Here is a 22919-nt window from a genome sequence, read left to right on the forward strand (position 1 = left end):
TAGAGGAAGAGCAGGACTTCCCTGGATCTAGCCACAAGGCTGGAAGGCCTCTGCTCAGTGGATGATCTCCGCAGAGAGCTGGACAGGGGGAGTGTGTTCCTGTTGGTTCTCTTGGACCACTCAGCGGCCCTTCCACTATTGGCTGCTACTTCCTGGCGGATGTCAGGTGGTGCCATACCGGCTAAGCAGTGTAATGTCTCCAGTGGTGTGGGTCGCAGGCACCCCGTGATAATGCGGCATGTCTCATTAAGAGCCACATCCACTGTTTTAGCGTGGTGAGATGTGTTCCATACTGGGCATGCGTACTCAGCAGCAGAGTAGCACAGCGCAAGGGCAGATGTCTTCACTGTATCTGGTTGTGATCCCCAGGTTGTGCCAGTCAGCTTTCGTATGATATTGTTTCTAGCACCCACTTTTTGCTTGATGTTCAGGCAGTGCTTCTTGTAGGTCAGAGCACGGTCCAGAGTGACTCCTCCCAGGTACTTGGGTGTGCTGCAAAGCTCCTGTGGGATTCCTTCCTTCCCAGGTAATGATCCTCAGAGCTCGGGATGCTTGTCTGTTCTTGAGATGAAAGGCACATGTCTGTGTTTTAGATGGGTTGGGGATCAGCTGGTTTTCCCTATAATAGGCAGTAAGAGCACCTAGAGCTTCGGAAAGCTTCTGTTCTACCAACTCAAAGCTCCTTGCTTGAGCAGTAATGGCACAGTCATCAGCATAGATGAAACTCTCTGTCCCTTCTGGCAGTGGCTGGTCATTTGTGTAGATGTTGAACATGGATGGAGCAAGCACACTCCCCTGAGGCAGGCCGTTCTTCTGTCACCCAAGGACCAAGGCAGAGACATCTCCAGCTCATCCCCTGTTTGGGTATCAGCCAGCACGCCAACGACTTAAATCTAGACATAGTTTTCTAAGATCTACAGAGACACTCGCTGGAACACCCCAGCAAGCGAGAGTCCAAAAGTGGCAGGCCCAAACCCAGCACCTCAACCAATGGCTGATACCAAATGAGAGACTCCCCGCTGGGCACACAGAAGACTGGGCGACTTGGAAGGCACTGAACAGACTGCGCTCTGGCACCACGAGATGCAGAGCCAACCTTCAGAAATGGGGCTACAAAGTGGAATCCTCGGCATGCGAGTGTGGAGAGGAGCAAACCACTGACCACCTGCTGCAATGCAACCTGAGCCCTGCCACATGCACAAGGGAGGACCTTCTTGCAGCAACACCAGAAGCACTCCAAGTGGCCAGACACTGGTCAAAGGACATTTAACCAACTACCAAACTCACAAGTTGTGTATTTTTCTGTCTGTTTGCTTTGTTTCTGTTAGAAATGTAATATATAATGGACTGGTTGTTCTGACACGACAAATATATACTCAGCGGCCTTCGATACTGTAAACCACAGTATCCTTCTGGGGTGCCTTGCAGGGATGGGTCTTGGAGGGACTGGTCTGCAGTGGTTCCAGTCCTTCCTGGAGGGTCGTTCCCAGAAGGTGTTGCTGGGGGACTCCTGCTCGGTTCCACAACCATTATCCTGTGGGGTCCCGCAGGGCTCAGTATTGTCCCCCATGTTGTTTAACATCTACATGAAGCTGTTGAGTGAGATCATCCGGACTTTTGGAGTCTGATGCCATCTGTACGCAGATGACACCCAAGTCTATCACTCCTTTCCACCAGATGCTAAGGAGGCTGGCCAAGTCCTGAACTGGTGCTTGGCCGCTGTGACGGTCTGGATGAGGGCGAGCAAACTGAAATTGAATCCAGACAAGGCAGAGGTCCTCCTGGTCAATTGCAAGGCCGAACAGGGTATAGGGTCGCAACCTGTGCTGGATGGGGTCATACTCACCTTGAAGGCACAGGTTCGCAGCCTGGGAGGTCTCCTGGATTCATCACTGAACCTGGAATCCCAGGTTGCAGCGGTGGCCAGGGGAGTTTTCGCACAATTAAAACTTGTGCACCAGTTGTGCCCGTACCTTCGGAAGTCAGACTTGGCCACAGTGGTCCACGCTCTCGTTACATCTAGGATAGACTATGGCAACGCACTCTATGTGGGGCTGCCTTTGAAGACGGTTTGGAAGCTTCAAATAGTCCAACAAGAGGAAGCCACGTGAATAACTGGGGTGGGATACAGGGAGCACACCACTCCCATGTTATGCCAGTTCCACTGGCTGCCCGTTTGCTACCAGGCACAATTCAAAGTGCTGGCTTTGGCTTAGAAAGCCCTAAATGGCCCCGGCTCGATTTACCTGTCCGAACGCATCTCCCCCTATTTACCATCGCAGATATTAAGATCCTCCGGGGAGGCCCTACTTTCCGTCCCGCCATTGTCACAGGCACGATTGGTGGGGATGAGAGATAGGGCCTTCTCGGTGATTGCCCCCCAGCTATGGAACTCCCTTCCTTGTGAGATTAGGTCGGCCCCTCCCTCCTGTCCTTTAGAAGGATGCTAAAAACTTGGTTTTGGGACCAAGCTTTCAGGACAGGGCAATAAGGCAGCAATAAGAAAGATCACCAGGCCAATTAGATTTGATGTGGATGACTAGGACGGTTTTAAATGGTGTATTTTAATATTTTGATAAAAGTTTTTAATGTGTCTGTATATAAGAATTTGTATTCTGGCATTGAGTGTTTGCCCTGTGCTCCGCCCTGAGTTCCCTGAGTCAGGGTGAGAAGAAGGGCGGAATATCAATGTTTTAAATAAATAAATAAATATATTGTTGAAGGCTTTCATGGCTGGAATCACTGGGTTGTTGTAGGTTTTTCCGGGCTATATACATCTATGGCAAGCATCCTCAGAGGTAGTGAGGTCTGTTGGAAGTAGGAAAATGGAGCAATCTTTTGTTGAGAGGTGATTAGATGTCTTTGTTTGTTTCCTCTCTGTTGCTGAGCTGTTCTAATTTTAGAACATCTAATCACCTCTCAACAAAAGATTCCCCCAGGCACTTCCAAGCCATTAAATGCTAATCAAGGTGGTCAGTTGAAACATTCCCACCTAGCTCCAGCAGACAATAGTTCTTTGTCCCACCCTGGTCATTCCACAGATATATAAACTTATTTTCCTACTTTCAATAGACTTCACTACCTCTGAGGATGCTTGCCAGAGATGCAGGCGAAACGTCAGGAGAGAATGCCTCTAGAACATGGCCATATGGCCCGAAAAAACCTACAACAAACCAATAAAATAAATAATTCCTTTAAGGCAGAATGGGGCTGGATGGGATGACCCTTGGGGTCCCTTCTAGCTTGTCCCTGAAGGTGCTTCTATTCAGGCGCCGTCCTGGCCACCGTCCCTCCGCAAGGGACAGAACTCTCCTTCTTTGGGGAGAAGTTGGATCATGCCTGCCTTAGCTGTGCCTTTCTGCTTGGGAGGGGGTTGGACTAGAAGCAGTGACACAAGCGAGTGGTGGTGAGTAAAGGCATGTTTATTCCCCTCCCCCCCCCCCCCCACCTGACTACTGCTCCACGTTCTTGACGCGCAGCACGACCGGGACGGAGGTGCAGGGGATGACCCCCAGGTCGGTGATGACCAGGTCCACCAGCTCCAGCGGAGTCACGTCGTAGACCAGGTTCAGGAGGCGCAGGGCGGGGCTCTCCTTCCAGCCGCACAGCGGGCCCCTCCCTCGGGGCGTCTCAATCAGGTCATCGGGGTCGTCTGCGGAGGGGCAGGGGTCAGTTTGGCCGACCAGGACAACATGGCATTGTGTGGCCCCACCTCGACCCTTGGGCACATTAGCCAGAAGACCCCACTCCTCCTTGGAGGTCTCAACCTGGCCAGCCATTGGGCAACCCAAAGGGGAGCCTCAAAAAGAGCCCCTCATGGCCCCCACCTCGCAGGGATGTTGTGCAATGAGCCAATATGTCCCTAACCCTGGGAGGGGTTCCCTGTGTGAAGTACCACCCTTTCCGGCCCTCCCTGCAGCCTACCGAGTTCGTTGGAGACGAAGGAGTCGGTCTGGACGCGGTCGCAGAACTTGTAGGTCTCGCAGCAGACCAGGACCGGGACGTTGTGGGCCTTGGAGAGCAGGGCGATCTGGGAGGTGCCCATCCGCGACATCACGGAGCCGTTGGCCAGCAGCGCGTGCGCCCCCAGAAGCACCTTGGAGACCTGCAAGCGAGGGAGGAAGCGGGGTTGGGCCTTGTGTACAGAGAGGAATTCGGGGCTGGCCTGGTTTCACCCCTGCTGCTGGAGCCCCCGGTGGCGCAGTGGGTTCAACCCCTGTGCCGGCAGGACTGAAGACCGACAGGTCGCAGGTTCGAATCTGGGGAGAGGCGGATGAGCTCCCTCTGTCAGCTCCAGCTCCTCATGCGGAGACATGAGAGAAGCCTCCCACAAGGATGATAAAAACATCAAATCATCTGGGCAATGTCCCCTGGGCAACGTCCTTGCAGACGGCCAATTCTCTCACACCAGTAGCGACTTGCAGTTTCTCAAATCGCTCCTGATACGACAAAAAAATAAAAATAAAATAAAAACCTCTGCTGCTTCCTACATCTCTGCCACTCCTGCCTACAGGGAGAAGCTGTAATGGTTTTTAACTGGGAATTTTAAAATACTGTTTCCATTCAATCCTGTTTTGGTGTTTGCATACTTGCATATTTTAAATTGTATGCATGCTGATGCTTTTATGTTAAGCTTCTTTGAGTCCATTTTGGGAGAGATAAAGAAGGGTATAAATATTTATTTATTTATGACATTTATATGCTGCCCTTCTCACCCCAAAGGTTGAGAATATATATGCATATATATTAGTATGCTGGTGGTGCTTTTATATTAAGCTGCTTTGAGTCCATTTTCTGAGAGGCAAAGAAGGGTATAAATAGATATAATAATAATATATAAATATAGGGTATAAATATATATGTATACACACACACACACATACATATATCAGTATGCTGGTGCTTTGGGTCCATTTCGGGAGAGATAATGCAGGGTATAAATATTTATTTATTTATTTATTTACGACATTTATATGCCGCCCTTCTCACCTCGAAGGTTGAGAATATATATACATATATGTTAGTATGCTGGTGCTTTTATGTTCAGCTGCTTTGGGTCCATTTTGGGAGAGATAAAGCAGGGTAAAAATAATTATAATTACAATTATAGATAGATAGATAGATAGATAGATAGATAGATAGACAGACAGACAGACAGATATATTAGTATGCTGATGCTTTTATGTTAAGCTGTTTTGAGTCCATTTTGGGGTATAAATAAATATTATATATACACACACATATATATTTATTAGTATGCTGGTGCTTTTATGTTCAGCTGCTTTGGGTCCATTTTGGGAGAGATAAAGCAGGATAAAAATAATTATAATTATAGATAGATAGATAGATAGATAGATAGACAGACAGACAGACAGATAGATATATTAGTATGCTGATGCTTTTATGTTAAGCTGTTTTGAGTCCATAAAGGGTATAAAGAAGGGTATAAATAAATATTATATATACACACACATATATTTATTAGTATGCTGATGCTTTTATGTTCAGCGGCTTTGAGTCCATTTTGGGAGAGATAAAGAAGGGTATAAATAAATATAATATATATAAATCAATATATATATTAGTATGCTGATGATTTTATGTTCAGCTGCTTTGAGTCCATTTTGGGAGAGATAATGCAGGGTATTGGGGGTGGTGACGGCCGACAGGGAGCTCTGGCGTGGGCTGGTCCATGAGGTCACGAAGAGTCGGAGACGACTGAACGAATGAACAACAACAACAATGCAGGGTATAAATATTTATTTATTTACGACATTTATATGCTGCCCCTCTCACCCCGAAGGTTGAGTGTGTGTGTGTGTGTGTGTGTGTGTGTGTATATATATATATATATATATATATATATATATGCGGATGCTTTTACGTTAAGCCACTTTGAGTCTCTTGCAGGAGAGATAAAGTGAAGTATAAATAATAATAATAATAATAATAATAATAATAATAATAATAATTAGTATTAAGGCGCTCTGTTTGAGAAGAGAGCCTCAGAATGCCTTTCACTTAAGTCACTTTCATCTACTCTTCTCCCTGGGATTTATTGCCTACTACAATAAATGTAAGTTTTTACCTCTTTTTTTAAACCTCACCTATTTTCTCTCCTACTGCAACACTGCTTCCTAAACTGTGGGTCCCAATGCAAAATGGGGTCCCTTTAGCTCCATGTAGGGGTCCCAAAAGGTTTCCTGAAGGCTCCCTAGTGCCTGTTTTAGACATTTACACTATTTGGTTGTGCAGCGTTTACAATGCTTCAGCTGTACTTCATAAAAAAGGAAATTCAGCCTGTTTAGCAAGCCTTGGCAGTGCTGATTGGTTCCCAGTAAATGCTTGATTTCTAGGGCAACGTAAAAAATTCTCAGGCTGAAAGGGGTGGCGATTGGAAGAGGACAGCTGACCACCATCCCAACCCCCCCCCCCTCCATTGCCCGGCCCGCACCTCAGGCAAGACGTAGGAGATGGCGTTGATGAGGACGTAGCTGCAGCGGACCCCCTGCCGGACCAGGCGGCGCAGCGTCTCCCGCCCCTCCAGCCGCGGCCGGCTGTCCACCACCACCACACGGAAGGCCCGGCCCTCGGCCCATGCGTGGCTCAGCGTCCGGCTCACCAGGGAGGAGCTGCAGGGGAGAGGGACCCATTGGAGAAGGGTCACAGAAACACAGTTAGAAGGAGTACCCGTAAGGCCATTTAGCCCAACCCGTTTATGCCAGACCTCTGCTGAAGAGTTTCTAGTAGGCATGTACAATCCATGGCTCTAAATGGTTCTAAAGTACTTACAAAACTAAAGTTCTGGTGGTGAAAATTTCAGAACTCTAACAAAACTTTCCAAATTTCATTATTATTTCATTATTGATGATTTTCATGACAGAACAATTAGGAACTGCCGTTTATAATGAAATTTGGAAAGTGTATTGTCGAAGGCTTTCGTGGCCGGAATCACTGTGTTGTTGTAGGTGTTTTCGGGCTATATGGCCATGTTCTAGAGGCATTCTCTCCTGACGTTTCGCCTGCATCTATGGCAAGCATCCTCAGAGGTAGTGAGGTCTGTTGGAACTAGGAAAATGGGTTTATATATCTGTGGAATGACCAGGGTGGGACAAAGGACTCTTGTCTGCTGGAGCCAGGTGTGAATATTGAAGGTGATCAGCTAAACATTCACACCTAACTGCAGCAGGGAAGAGCTCCTTGCCCCACCCCAGCCATTCCACAGATATATAAACCCATTTTCCTTTTTCCAACAGACCTCACTACCTCTGAGGATGCTTGCCATAGATGCAGGCGAAACGTCAGGAGAAATGCCTCTAGAACATGGCTCTATAGCCCGAAAAAACCCACAAGAACCTAGTGATTCCAGCCATGAAAGCCTTCAACAATACCAGGTGTGAATGTTTCAACTGACCACCTTGATTAGCATACAATGGCCTGACTGTGCCTGGGGCAAACTTATCTTGAGAGGTGATTAGATGTCCCTGCCTGCTTCCTCTCTGTTGTTTTGTGTTGCAATTTTAGAGTTTTTTTTAATACTGGCAGCCAGATTTTGTTCATTTTCATGGTCTCTTCCTTTCTGTTGAAATTGTCCACATGCTTGTGTATTTCAAGGGCTTCTCTGTGTAGTCCGACATGGTGGTTGTTGGTGTGGTCCAGTATTTCTGTGTTCTCAAATAATATGCTGTGTCCAGGCTGGTTCATCAGGTGCTCTGCTATGGCTGACTTCTCTGGCTGAAGTAGTCTGCAGTGCCTTCCATGTTTTGTTAGAGTTCTGAAATTTTCACCACCAGAACGAGCAACACTGTAGAAGCAAAGCAGCAGCGCCCCCTAGTTTTCACCACCAGAACTTTAGTTTTGTAAGTACTTTAGAACCATGGATTGCACATGCCTAGTTTCTAGGCCTGGGTAACAACGCAAAAATTTGTTTCTAAAATCGATTTGTAATTGGGGGTTTTTTTTGTTTCGATATTTAAAATAATTACAAAACTTTCCCAAAAAAAAGTTTCGGTATTTACGAAATTTCGTAAATATTTACAAAACATTTTGTAAAGATGGCGCCCTTTTTTTTTCAATATTTTTTAAATATTTTTTAAATTTAATTATTAATTTAGTAGAATAGGGATTAATTATTATTAATTATTATTAAGGAGGGAAGGCAGGCACTCACTCTGGCGGGCCCTCTCGCTCGCCGCTCGCTCGCCCCTCTCGCTCCAGCAGACAAGAGTTCTTCCTCCCACCCTGAACATTATTCCACAGATATATCAACCCCACTTGCCTAGTTTCCAACAGACCTCACAACCTCTGAGGATGCCTGCCATAGATGTGGGTGAAATGTCAGGAGGGAGTGCTTCCGCCCCTCTCGCTCGCTGCTCGCTCACCCCTCTCGCTCGCCGCTCGCTATTATTATTAATAGGCATTGGCAATCCTAAGCAAGCTGGCCAATTGCAACATTCAGGCAGGAAGCAGCCAGACCATGAAGCTGCAAGGCCATTCGATGCTCATCAAGCTGGCCAGCTGCAACATTCACGCTTGCCTCCAGCAGACAAGAGTTTTTCCTCCCACCCTGAACATTATTCCACAGATATATCAACCCCACTTGCCTAGTTTCCAACAGACCTCACAACCTCTGAGGATGCCTGCCATAGATGTGGGTGAAATGTCAGGAGGGAGTGCTTCCGCCCCTCTCGCTCGCCGCTCGCTCGCCCCTCTCGCTCGCCGCTCGCTATTATTATTAATAGGCAATGCTAAGCAAGCTGGCCAATTGCAACATTCAGGCAGGAAGCAGCCAGACCATGAAGCTGCAAGGCCATTCGATGCTCATCAAGCTGGCCAGCTGCAACATTCACGCTTGCCTCCAGCAGACAAGAGTTCTTCCTCCCACCCTGAACATTATTCCACAGATATATCAACCCCACTTGCCTAGTTTCCAACAGACCTCACAACCTCTGAGGATGCCTGCCATAGATGTGGGTGAAATGTCAGGAGGGAGTGCTTCCGCCCCTCTCGCTCGCTGCTCGCTCACCCCTCTCGCTCGCCGCTCGCTATTATTATTAATAGGCATTGGCAATCCTAAGCAAGCTGGCCAATTGCAACATTCAGGCAGGAAGCAGCCAGACCATGAAGCTGCAAGGCCATTCGATGCTCATCAAGCTGGCCAGCTGCAACATTCACGCTTGCCTCCAGCAGACAAGAGTTCTTCCTCCCACCCTGAACATTATTCCACAGATATATCAACCCCACTTGCCTAGTTTCCAACAGACCTCACAACCTCTGAGGATGCCTGCCATAGATGTGGGTGAAATGTCAGGAGGGAGTGCTTCCGCCCCTCTCGCTCGCTGCTCGCTCACCCCTCTCGCTCGCCGCTCGCTATTATTATTAATAGGCATTGGCAATCCTAAGCAAGCTGGCCAATTGCAACATTCAGGCAGGAAGCAGCCAGACCATGAAGCTGCAAGGCCATTCGATGCTCATCAAGCTGGCCAGCTGCAACATTCACGCTTGCCTCCAGCAGACAAGAGTTCTTCCTCCCACCCTGAACATTATTCCACAGATATATCAACCCCACTTGCCTAGTTTCCAACAGACCTCACAACCTCTGAGGATGCCTGCCATAGATGTGGGTGAAATGTCAGGAGGGAGTGCTTCCGCCCCTCTCGCTCGCTGCTCGCTCACCCCTCTCGCTCGCCGCTCGCTATTATTATTAATAGGCATTGGCAATCCTAAGCAAGCTGGCCAATTGCAACATTCAGGCAGGAAGCAGCCAGACCATGAAGCTGCAAGGCCATTCGATGCTCATCAAGCTGGCCAGCTGCAACATTCACGCTTGCCTCCAGCAGACAAGAGTTCTTCCTCCCACCCTGAACATTATTCCACAGATATATCAACCCCACTTGCCTAGTTTCCAACAGACCTCACAACCTCTGAGGATGCCTGCCATAGATGTGGGTGAAATGTCAGGAGGGAGTGCTTCCGCCCCTCTCGCTCGCTGCTCGCTCACCCCTCTCGCTCGCCGCTCGCTATTATTATTAATAGGCATTGGCAATCCTAAGCGAGCTGGCCAATTGCAACATTCAGGCAGGAAGCAGCCAGACCATGAAGCTGCAAGGCCATTCGATGCTCATCAAGCTGGCCAGCTGCAACATTCACGCTTGCCTCCAGCAGACAAGAGTTCTTCCTCCCATCCTGAACATTATTCCACAGATATATCAACCCCACTTGCCTAGTTTCCAACAGACCTCACAACCTCTGAGGATGCCTGCCATAGATGTGGGTGAAATGTCAGGAGGGAGTGCTTCCGCCCCTCTCGCTCGCCGCTCGCTCGCCCCTCTCGCTCGCCGCTCGCTATTATTATTAATAGGCAATGCTAAGCAAGCTGGCCAATTGCAACATTCAGGCAGGAAGCAGCCAGACCATGAAGCTGCAAGGCCATTCGATGCTCATCAAGCTGGCCAGCTGCAACATTCACGCTTGCCTCCAGCAGACAAGAGTTCTTCCTCCCACCCTGAACATTATTCCACAGATATATCAACCCCACTTGCCTAGTTTCCAACAGACCTCACAACCTCTGAGGATGCCTGCCATAGATGTGGGTGAAATGTCAGGAGGGAGTGCTTCCGCCCCTCTCGCTCGCCGCTCGCTCGCCGCTCGCTCGCCCCTCTCGCTCGCCCCTCTCAGCAAGCATCGGCAGGCGGCCATCTTACGTATTTCCGAAATGGACGGAAATACAAAATTTTTTGGCGCCTGTCGTTTCGATATTTAAAAACACTTCTAGGTTAAAAAAAATGTTTTGTAATCGTTTCGTAATTCAAAAATTAACGAATTTTTTAACGAATTACGAATTAACGAAACGAACTGACCAGCCCTACTAGTTTCGATAGAAGGAGAGTCCACCATGAGCCCCAGCCCACTGCGAATGCCCTGGGACCCGGCTTGCTTCTCCTTGCCTCCCCTTTGCAGCCCAGAGAGGCCTTTCCTCCAGCCGGCCGATGATGCCCCCTTCACATAGAATCATAGAATCATAGAATCAAAGAGTTGGAAGAGACCTCATGGGCCATCCAGTCCAACCCCCTGCCAAGAAGCAGGAATATTGCATTCAAATCACCCCTGACAGATGGCCATCCAGCCTCTGTTTAAAAGCTTCCAAGGAAGGAGCCTCCACCACACTCCGGGGCAGAGAGTTCCACTGCTGAACGGCTCTCACAGTCAGGAAGTTCTTCCTAATGTTCAAGTGGAATCTCCTCTCTTGTAGTTTGAAGCCATTGTTCCGTGTCCTAGTCTCCAAGGCAGCAGTAAACAAGCTTGCTCCCTCCTCCTCCCTGTGGCTTCCTCTCACATATTTATACATGGCTATCATATCTCCTCTCAGCCTTCTCTTCTTCAGGCTAAACATGCCCAGTTCCCTAAGCCGCTCCTCATAGGGCTTGTTCTCCAGACCCTTGATCATTTTAGTCGCCCTCCTCTGGACACTTTCCAGCTTGTCAATATCTCTCTTGAATTGTGGTGCCCAGAATTGGACACAATATTCCAGATGTGGTCTAACTAAAGCAGAATAGAGGGGTAGCATGACTTCCTTAGATCTAGACACTAGGCTCCTCTTGATGCAGGCCAACATCCCATTGGCTTTTTTTGCCGCCACATCACATTGTTGGCTCATGTTTAACTTGTTGTCCACGAGGACTCCAAGATCTTTTCCACACGTCCTGCTCTCGAGCCAGGCCTTGTCCCCCATTCTGTATCTTTGCATCTCATTTTTTCTGCCAAAGTGGAGTATCTTGCATTTGTCACTGTTGAACTTCATTTTGTTAGTTTTGGCCCATCTCTCTAATCTGTCAAGATCGTTTTGAATTCTGCTCTAATGCCGCCGCCTACCAGCCGTAGACCAGGATGACGTCCCCGTCGTGGATCTTCTCAAAGGCAGACTTGCAGATGGCCTGGGCAGCCAGGATGATCTTCTCACGCTCGAACTTCTCCACGGCCTCCAGCAGAAGCGCCTTTTGCTGCCGTCACAAGATGGGAAAGGCATTGGCTTTGACCGTCCCCCCAGTCCCTCACAGGGCCATTCAAACAACAACAACAACAACAATAATAATAATCTATATAAATAAAAATGTAATGTTCGTTTGTGATATTCACAGAACTCAAAAACCACTGGACGAATTGACACCAAATTTGGACACAAGACACCTAACAACCCAATGTATGTCCTTCACTCAAAAAAATGACTTTGTCATTTGGGAGTTGTAGTTGCTGGGATTTATAGTTCGCTTACAATCAAAGAGCATTCTGAACTCCACCAATGATGGAATTGAACCAAACTTGGCACACAATTCTCCCATGACCAACAGAGAATACTGGAAGGGTTTGGTGGGCAGTGTCCTTTGGCTTTGGAGTTGTAGTTCACCTACATCCAGAGACAACTGTGGACTCAAACAATAATGGATCTGGACCAAATTCTACAAAGTCTACATGAATACTCAATATGCCCAAATGTGAACACTGGTGGAGTTTGGGGAAAATAGAATCTTGACATTTGGGAGTTGTAGTTGCTGGGATTTATAGTTCACCTACAATCAAAGAGCATTCTGAACTCCACCAATGACAGAATTGGGGCAAACTTGGCACACAGTTCTCTCATAATCAACAGAAAATACTGGAAGGGTTTGGTGGGCAGTGTCCTTTGGCTTTGGAGTTGTAGTTCACCTACATCCAGAGACAACTGTGGACTCAAACAATAATGGATCTGGACCAGATTCTACAAAGTCTACATGAATACTCAATATGCCCAAATGTGAACACTGGTGGAGTTTGGGGAAAATAGAATCTTGACACTTGGGAGTTGTAGTTGCTGGGATTTATAGTTCGCCTACAATCGCAGAGCATTCTGAACCCCACCGACGATAGAATTGGGCCGAACCTCCCACACAGAACCCCCATGTGGGCCACAGCAACGCGTGGCAGGGGACGGCTAGTAATAATAATAATAATCTTTATTTATACCTCGCCACCATCTCCCCAAAGGGGACTCGGAGCGGCTTATACGAGGCTAAGGCTAGCGATACATTACAGCAAAATAAAATATAAACAACAAAATAACATCACAATAAAATAAATAAACCAATCAAGTAATATAAACAGTGCAAAATAACATAATGGAAAATAAAACACAAATGCACAGCATAAAATGATAAAATACTGGATGAGACAGCAATGAAAAGGTACATTTATGTCCACCCATGGCCTTTTCCCAGCCCAAGGGCCCCACTGAGCAGGACTGAGGGGGCCCAGCGCACCCCCTTCCCCACTTCCTCACTCACCTCTTCCTCCCTCAGGGACCCCGGAAGGGACGAGATCTCCTTCTTGAGGAACTTGATGGCGTTGCCCATGCTGGCCGAGAGGGGCCGGCACTGGTTCAAGAAGCTACAGGGGGTTTGTTGGGGGGGGGGGGGGGGGAGAGAGAAGGGCCAACATGCTCAGAGGCCGGCACTGGGCTCACTCCGCTCCCCACTCCCCGTTTCCCAAGTGGGGATGGTGTGGAAGGACCACCCACCTGATGTAGGGCTTCAGCCGGTTCACCAGGTCCCTGGAGATCTCCTCCTTGGGGGGCGTGGAGTAGTCCTTGATCACCTGGTGGAGACAATTGGGGGGGGGGGGAGATGGAGCATAGGAAAAGTCCTGGTTTAGCACGAGGAGGCTTGCTCCAAGGGCCCCCTTTCACTCTCTTTAAAAGACTACAGAGCATTGGGAAACTGAACAACAACAACAATTATTATTATTTATATCACGCTTTTCTAATGCCGTGACCTCTTAATACAGTTCCTTATGTTCTGGTGACACTCAACCCTAAAATTATGTTAGTTGCTACTTCAGAACTGTTATGAATTATAATGTAAATATCTGATATGCAGGGATGTATTTCTATTCACTGGACCAAACTGGCCACAAATACCCAATTGATTTTGTCATTTGAGAATTGTAGTTGCTGGGATTTATAGTTCACCAACAATCAAAGAGAATTCTGAATCCCAACAATGATGGAATTGATCCAAACTTGGCACATAGTTCTCCCAAGATCAACAGAAAATACTGGAAGCATTTGGTGGGCGTTGACCTTGAGTTTGGGAGTTGTAGTTCACCTACATCCAGAGAGCACTGTGGACTCAAACAAGGATAGATCTGGACCAAACTTGGCACAAATACTCAATATGCACAAATGTGAACACTGGAGGAGTTTGGGGAAAATAGACCCAGTCATTTGGGAGTTGTAGTTGCCCAAAGTGGATCACAACATAATACAATATAAATCAAAGCACATCTATATAAGTAAAAATGTAATGTTCGTTTGTGAGACTAGCACAACTCAAAAACTACCGGACATATTGACATCAAATTTGGACACAAGACACCTCTCAGGCCAACGAGTGTCCATCACTCAGAAAACACTGGAAAAATCAGCAGAAGAGACTTAAAAAGCCCAAAAACAAAACAAAAAAATTACAACGCATGCTCAAAACCACATTATACACAAATAAACAAACACATACATATATACAAATATATATATACACACATATACACATATACACAGACTGGGCCACAGCAACGCGTGGCAGGGGACAGATAGTTTAACATAAAATACAAGACAAAAATCATGCAAAGCAGAACAACATCCAGAAACTAGATATAAATAAATATTAGGCATTAAAAACATTTAAAACCAATTACAATGATTGTGGAGACTCATCCATTAAACAGCATATGGCCCTAAGCTCAGTGTCATTTTCTGCTGTTTTCCTGTCAAAGGCACTTTGGTGACCCCCCCCCCTCCCCATCCCCTGTCCTTGAAAACCTACCTGTTTGAAGACCCTCAGGAGGGCGATGCACCGGGCGTTGGAGCCGTTGATGGTGCCCTGGGAGTACTGCAGGCCGAGGCGCACCACCGCCGGGTGGATGGCGGAGGCAGGGATGCTGGGGAGGGGAGGGAGGAAAAGGGGGGGGGGCTGATTACAGGGTACAGAGTGTGCTGGCTCACCCCAGATGTCAGGTGTCCCAAAGACCAGAAGTCAATCAGCAGCCACACCAACATAAAGGAACACAATGGGGAATAATAGCCACCAAAGCCGCTATGCCAAATCCAAGGATAATCCAGAGAGAGAATTCTAAAGTTCCAATGCACAGGTCAAGGCTGGAGCAAACAGGTCAACGATACCCCAAAGCAGAGGCCACGGTCTGGAAATTCTCAGCGAAAGACAAATAGTGGGTACAGCACAAATGCAGGTTGCTCCCACCACTGGCCCATAGCTTCATTGGTGCTCTATAGTAAGCCAGAAAGCTATGGGCTGGATCCTGACTGCACTTCTGCTGCTCCCTTCCAGGTAAATAATAATAATAATAATAACAATAACTATTATTACGAGCCACTGAGGACTTTAAGATCATTTAGGGAGGCCCTGCTCTCAGTCCCAGCGTCATCACAAGCACGTTTGGCGGGGACGAGAGACAGGGCCTTCTTAGTGGTGGCCCCTCGGCCATGGAACACCCTCCCTAGGGAAATCAGATCTGCTCCCTCCCTCTTGACGTTTCAGAGGCAAGTTAAAACATGGCTATTCGAGCAAGCGTTTACAAATACAGAGTAGCTAATATAGGAAATCGAATGGAATTGGACAATGCTTGAGAATAATGAGACGCTGATGATGTTGCTTTTATTGCTGTTGTGATGTCTTATACTGTTTAATGTTTTTTATCTATATTATGTTTTATGTATACTGATTTGTTGGAAACAGCCTTGAGTCGCCAATTGGCTGAGAAAGGCGGTATACAAATACAGTAAGTAAGTAAGTAAATAAATAAAAACAGTTTATATTTATATTCCACCCTTCTCACTGGGGACTCAGGGCGGATCACAGTACACATACACAGCAAATATTCAATGCCACTTTGTATAGACAATATACAATCAGACAGAGCAGAACAGAAAGGAGGTGCACTGTTTCGACTCAGCGTCAGCTGTTTTGGTACCATGGAAGGTTGGTCTTGAGTCCAACCACAGGGGGGAGGGGGTGCTGTCGCTCCATCCTCCATGACGAAGAGCCATCAGGACTTCCTCCTTCCTTTTGGTCACCAGGCATTTTCTGATCTTCTTTCTTTATGGCGTCATAAAACACCTCCCCCACTTTTAGCGGTACCTAATTTCTCTAATTACATCTAAAGCTGTTTTTGGCTGCTTAGGTAAACAGTGAGCAGGGCTGACAGTCGGCAGCTCATGCCGACCCGGGGTTTCGAACTTGCAACCTTTAGGTTGACAGATCTTATAGTTGCTGGTGCTAAATCCCCACCCTTCTACGCCTTTCCTTTAAGGTAATGGTTCTCAACCTGTGGGTCCCCAGGTATTTTGGCCTTCAAAGCCAGAAATCATAACAGCTGGTACACTGGGCGGGATTTCTGGGATTTGTAGGCCAAAACACCCGGGGACCCACAGGTTGAGAACCACTGCTTTAAGGAAAACCTTAGGCTCTGTTGCCGCTACTTTTTTGGTGACTCAGGTGAGCCGGGGGTCTGTCTATATCCAGATTGGGGTCCGGAATTCCCTCCTGCTCGTGGTTCTAAAAAGTCTCCAGAGGCAACTCATCCCCTGAATCCTCGCTAGCAGCTTGAGGCACAGGCTGACCCCGACCCCTTTGTGGTCCCCTCTTTTGAACTTGCTTATGCCATCGAAACAACTAAACGGTAACTAGTGAGTAAAGAAAGGCCTTGCATTCCATTTATGTACTAAAATTCTTAAAATCCTGACCTTGATCAGAGGGTCTCAAGACCGAGGATAATACAAAATAATGTGATGCCTCCTTCCCTGATGAGAAGAAGAGCCAGTGTCGAAAGGAATCAAGAGTCCCCCAGAGGCCACATAGTCCAGCCCCCTTCTGCCAGGAAGGAAGGCAGGTACAACCAAACCCTCTCAACAGACAAGACAGACATCTATGTTGCGGCTGTGTCATAACTTTACCAGACGTCCTGGCAGCCACATATTTTCAGGGCAAGATTGGCTCTGGGAGGGTTTGCCATTGGCCTCCTCTGAGTATGACTTGCCCAAGTGAGCTTGTCATAGAATCATAGAATCAAAGAGTTGGAAGAGACCTCATGGGCCATCCAGTCCAACCCCATTCTGCCAAGAAGCAGGAATATTGCATTCAAATCACCCCTGACAGATGGCCATCCAGCCTCTGCTTAAAAGCTTCCAAAGAAGGAGCCTCCACCACACTCCGGGGCAGAGAGTTCCACTGCTGAACGGCTCTCCCAGTCAGGAAGTTCTTCCTCATGTTCAGATGGAATCTCCTCTCTTGTAGTTTGAAGCCATTGTTCCATTGCGTCCTAGTCTCCAGGGAAGCAGAAAACAAGCTTGCTCCCTCCTCCTCCTCCCTGTGGCTTCCTCTCACATATTTATACATGGCTATCATATCTCCTCTCAGCCTTCTCTTCTTCAAGCTAAACATGCCCAGTTCCCTAAGCCGCTCCTCATAGGGCTTGTTCTCCAGACCCTATGTCAACTCTGTTCTGCAGAGCAGCAGCCCAGTGTTCAAGCCAGAGCAATACACTACACTGAAAAGAATGTTCAGCCCATGGGAAAGCAGTCATAATAAGACTCAAGAGGTGTGCCTGTTCGTGCCAGATCTGCAAAGCCACGTCAGCCAGGTGCCCAAAGCTTCCCAGACAACACAGTTGTTAAAGCGAGTTAATTAGCTCATGACTCGTTTACATGTACCAGCTTGTTAGGTGCCTCCAGCACCAAGGGCAAGGCTTCCCTGACCGGTGTGTCACCTGCTGCCAGAGAGGGCCGGCCAAGGGAGCAGTGATCAAGTCACACACACACGGAGCCCAGTGTGGAACCCAATAATAATAATAATAATAATAATCTTTATTTATACCCTGCCACCAACTCCCCAATGGGGACTCAATTCAAGAGAGATATTGACAAGCTGGAATGTGTCCAGAGGAGAGCGACTAAAATGAATGAAGGGTCTGGAGAACAAGCCCTATGAGGAGCGGCTTAAGGAGCTGGGCATGTTTAGCCTGAAGAAGAGAAGGCTGAGAGGAGATATGATAGCCATGTATAAATATGTGAGAGGAAGCCACAGGGAGGAGGAGGGAGCCAGCTTGTTCTCTGCTTCCTTGGAGACTAGGACGCAAGGGAACAATGGCTTCAAACTACAAGGGAGGAGATTCCATCTGAACATGAGGAAGAACTTCCTGACTGTGAGAGCTGTTCAGCAGTGGAACTCTCTGCCTTGGAGTGTGGTGGAGGCTCCTTCTTTGGAAGGTTTTGAACAGAGGCTGGATGGCCATCTGTCAGGGGTGCTTTGAATGCAATATTCCTGCTTCTTGGCAGAATGGGGTTGGACTGGATGGCCCAGGAGGTCTCTTCCAACTCTTTGATTCTATGATTCTATGACTCGGAGCGGCTTACATGAGGCCAAGCCCGAACAACAATTACAATAAAGAAAAACCGAAAACGCAAACCGAAAAGGCGAACAATAACAACAACATCATAATGACATAAAACATGTGAATACATAACAATACTTTCCCCTTGTGATGGCAAAGGGCACCCACCTCATCTGCTGCGTCAGGAGCTCCTTCCGGCTGTACTGGTGCAAGTGGGAGAAGAGGCTGACTTTGGTGCCGTAATCTGGCCGCAGAGGCACCTGAAGAGGGAACCGAGAGGGAAAGGAACATGAAGAGCGCACCCCTGAGCATCGTTTCTCTCCAAAAAGACCAGGCAGGAGTAGATGACCCAGGGAGATAGGGCAGGGTTTAAATAAAGTATTCATAAAATCCTAGAATTGGAAGAGACCTCATGGGCCATCCAGTCCAACCCTATTCTGCCAAGAAACAGGAAAATCACATTCAAAGCACCCCCGACAGATAGCCATCCAGTGCCTGTTTAAAAGCCTCCAAAGAAGGAGCCTCCACCACACTCCGGGGCAGAGAGTTCCACTGTTGAACGGCTCTCTCTCTCACCATTAGAAAATTCTTCCTTTTGATGTTGTTGTTAATACAAATGTTTTAAAATGCTTTTTATATGATTTTTATAATGTGTGTTTAAATGTTTATAATTTTTTTAATGATTGTTGTGGCATCAAATTGTGCCAGTGTAAGCCGCCTTGAGTTGCCCCCGGGCTGAGAAAGACGGCATAGAAATGCAGTAAATAAATAAATATTTATTTATTTATTTACTTTACTTGTATACCGCAGTTTCTCAGCCCAACAGGCGACTCAACGCGGTTTACAACAAGGATAAGAATCAATCAACGATATACAATTTAAAACCATAAAAGCATAAAAGCATAAATAAATAAATAAAATGATGTCATGAGCCACTTTAAGTCTCAATAAGTCATAAATGCACTCGAAGAGGCACTCCAAGTGGCCAGATACTGGTCAAAGGACATTTAATCAACTACCAAGCTTGCAAACGTTGTGTTTTGTTTGTTTGTTTGTTAAAAAATGCAATACAACTGTTTGGTTTGCTCCTGACATGATAAATAAATAAATATAGTCATAAATGCAAGAAATAATAATAATAATAATGCTTCCCAAAGCTGTGAAGGAGTGACCCTCTGCACAGGCTCAGAGGCTCTTTTCATGGGCTGCCCTCCAACCCAAAGCTGCAAAGCCAGGACTCCTTGTGTGACCCCTCCCCTCCCTGCTTGACCCTCATGCCACCGACCTGTTGGCGCTCCAGCTTCTTGGCCAGCCTCCTCTGGGCTGCGGGGTCATCGGCCTGCACATGCTCCGGGACCCGCTTGACCACTGGAGCTGTGGGAGAAGCAAAGGAGTGGATGTGGTCATGGAGAAAAGGGCCAGAAGCCCCCCTGCCATGGCTACCAAGAGCCCCAAACTCCCCCTCCCTCTCCTCCTGACCTGTTTGGGCCTCTCCGGTGGCCGGGCGCAGAGGCTTGGGGGCCGAGGCTCCCGTGGAGGGGCTCTGGGGCTGGGTCTGCTGTTGTTGTGACTGCGGGAGGGGGGCCCCGGGGCCCTCTGCCTGCTTCCTGGCCTGCTTCAGGGCCCGCTCCGCCTCCTGCTTGGCCCGGCGCTCGGCCCGCAGCTCCGCCTTGCTCTTGCCCCCAGGAGGGTCTTCGCCGGGAGGCCTGGCCCCGCTCTGCTCATCCTTGGGACCTGCACCACAAGGGAGGGAGGGAGGGAGGGAGGAAAGAAGCAGGTCAGCGGGAGGGGGCCCGGGTGCTAAGGCTCAGAGCCCAAATCTCTAGTATCTATTTCGAACCAGACACTAGAAATGGGGAGCTTAAAGTACAATAGTTTAATCTGCAGAATCACATGAAGGGGTGCCACGATGTTAACAAGCTCCTCCTTTGTTGACTTCCAGGGCCAGAGAAGAGGATGGCGGAAAGAGAAGTACGGCCTGCCTCGGGGGAGCGTGCTTGCTCCATCCATGTTCAAGATTTACACAAATGACCAGCCACTGCCAAAAAGGACAGAAAGTTTCATCTATGCTGATGATCGTGCCATCACTGCCCAAGCAGGGAGCTTTGAGATGTTGAACAGGAGCTCTCCGAAGCTCTAGGTCAGGGGTCCTCAAACTTTTTAAACAGAGGGCCAGGTCACAGTCCCTCAAACCGGAGGGCCAGGTTATAATTTGCAAAAAAACAGGAACGAATTCCTCTACACACTGAAAATATCTTATTTGTAGTGCAAAAAACTACTTAAAACAATACAATAATTAAAATGAAGAACAATTTTAACAAATATAAACTATTTCAGTGGGAAGTGTGGGCCTGCTTTTGGCTGATGAGATAGGATTGTTGTTGTTGTTGTGTGCTCTCAAGTCATTTCAGACTTAGGTTGACCCTAAGCAAGGGCCGGGTAAATGACCTTGGAGGGCCGTATTTGGCCCCTGGGCCTTAGTTTGAGGACCTCTGGCTTAGGTGCTCTTACTGCCCATTACAAGGGAAACTAGTTGACTCCTCATCCATTTAAAACTATGATGTGCTTTTCACCTTAAGAAGAGACAAGCCATCCTTAGCACATATTTGCCTCATAGAATAGTTATATTTGCCCTTTAGATTACATAGTACACATACATGCCCCAGAGCTTAAGCGGCTGAGGGGGAAAAGGAAGGGGCCTGAGGCTGTGAGGAATGCTGGGAGTTGGAGTCCAAAACATCCAGAAGGATTGAGGGCCCAAATAGGCCTGGGACTGTCCAAGAATTCCACTTCCGGTAGAGTACCCAAGATTGGCTTCCCTTCCGCTGACCTGGGGGGCTCCTGGCTTGGGCTCCGGGCTCCTGCGCATGCGCGGCTTGCCCCTCTCCCTCTCCCTCCTGCTTCTGTCGGCGCTGCTGCTCCTTCTTCTTCTGCTGCTTCTTCTCCTTCCGCAGCTGGAGCTTCTCCTCGCGGGAGAGCGGGGCCGGGTCCGCCTGCGGGGGAGGAGGAGGAGTTCCCAATCAGTCACCCTCAGAAACATGACTAGATTACCATTCGCGGCCTAGTCGTGTTTTTCCCGGGCTCACCTGCACGCCGCTTCCGCCTCGCTGCTCCGCCATGGCGCCTCTAGCAAAACAGCGCCCCCTGCAGGACGGAGTGCGAAGCCACGCCTCCTCGATCCCAGCCTCCAATGGAATGGCCCTATTTCCAAGCCACGCCCCCTCTCGCCGCTGTCAGATTCCCTTCTCCATCAGCGCTGGATTGGGAAGCCACGCCCCCTTGATCCCAGCCTCCAATGGGATGGCCCTACTTCCAAGCCACGCCCCCACCCGCAGCTCTCAAATTCCCTTCTCCACTAGCGCCACCTTCAGGCTGGATTGGGAAGCCACGCCCCTTCGATCCCAGCCTCCAATCGGATGGCCCTCCTTCCAAACCACGCTCCCTCCCGCCTCTGTCAGATTCCCTTCTCCACTAGTCTGGATTGGGAAGCCCCGCCTCCTCGATTCCAGCCTCCAATCGGATGCTCCTTCTTCTAAACCACGCCCCCTCTCGCGAATCTCATATTGCCTTCTTCATCAGGACACGCCCCCTTAATCCCAGCCTCCAATAAGGTGGCTCTCATTCCAGGCCACGCCCACTCCGTAGCTCTCATGTTTTCTACAGGCCGGATTAGGAGGCCACGCCCGTTCAATCCCGCCATCCAATCCTATTGCCCTCCTCCCAGGCCACGCCTCCACTCGCAGCTCTCATGGTCCCTTCTCCACCAGCGCCCCCTTTAGGTCGGGGTGGGAGGCCACGCCTCCTCGATCGCGGCATCCAATAGGATGTAGCTCCCTTCAGGCCACGCCCCCTTTAGAGGTTCTCAAATTCCCTTCTCCATTAGCGCCCCCTTCAGGTCGGGGTGGGAGGCCACGCCTCCTCGATTGCGGCCTCCAATCAGATGCAGCTCCCTTCAGGCCACGCCCCCTCAGCGGCGCCTTCAAGCCACGCCCCCTCACTCCCCGTCATCCAATCGGGTGGCCCTCCTCCCAGGCCACGCCCCCTCCCGCAGCTCTCATGTTCCTTTTTCCAACAGTCCAAACTTCAAGCCGGAGTGGGAGGCCACGCCCTCTCGATCCTGGCCTCCAATCGGATGGCCCTCCTTCCAGGCCACGCCCCCTCCCGCGGTTCATATGTTCCCTTCTCCATTAGCGCCACCTTCAAGCCGAAGGGGGAAGCCACGCCCCCTCTATCCCATCCTCCAATCGGATGGCCCTCCTTCCAAACCACGCCTCTCCCGCAGCTCTCATGTTCCCTTCTCCTTTAGCGCCACCTTCAGGTCGGAGGGGTAGGCCACGCCCCCTCTATCCCGGCCTCCAATCGGATGGCCCTGCTTCCAAACCACGCCCCCTCCCGCACCTCTCATCCTCCCTTCTCTACCATCAGGCCGGAGTGGGAGGCCACACCCCCTCCCTGCCGGCCTCCAATCAGATGCTCCTCTTTTC

General features: G+C 48.8%; 1 protein-coding gene across 1 annotated transcript; it reads right to left on the reverse strand.

Annotated features, from left to right (window-relative positions):
- Positions 1-3401: 3401 nt before the first annotated feature.
- Positions 3402-21616, reverse strand: EIF2B4 (eukaryotic translation initiation factor 2B subunit delta). Its single transcript, XM_060754818.2, has 12 exons — positions 21522-21616; positions 21266-21428; positions 19915-20169; positions 19721-19809; positions 18604-18695; positions 14853-14967; positions 13550-13626; positions 13317-13419; positions 11872-11999; positions 6455-6632; positions 3925-4105; positions 3402-3652 (listed from the first exon to the last, which is right to left on the reverse strand). Exons 1-12 carry the CDS (start codon positions 21552-21554, stop codon positions 3453-3455), a joined length of 1614 nt encoding a protein of 537 aa, XP_060610801.2. The 5' UTR covers positions 21555-21616; the 3' UTR covers positions 3402-3452.
- Between the last annotated feature and the right edge of the window lie 1303 nt (positions 21617-22919).

The sequence above is a fragment of the Anolis sagrei genome, chromosome 1 (assembly GCF_037176765.1).
Source record: "Anolis sagrei isolate rAnoSag1 chromosome 1, rAnoSag1.mat, whole genome shotgun sequence".
NCBI lineage: Eukaryota > Metazoa > Chordata > Lepidosauria > Squamata > Dactyloidae > Anolis > Anolis sagrei.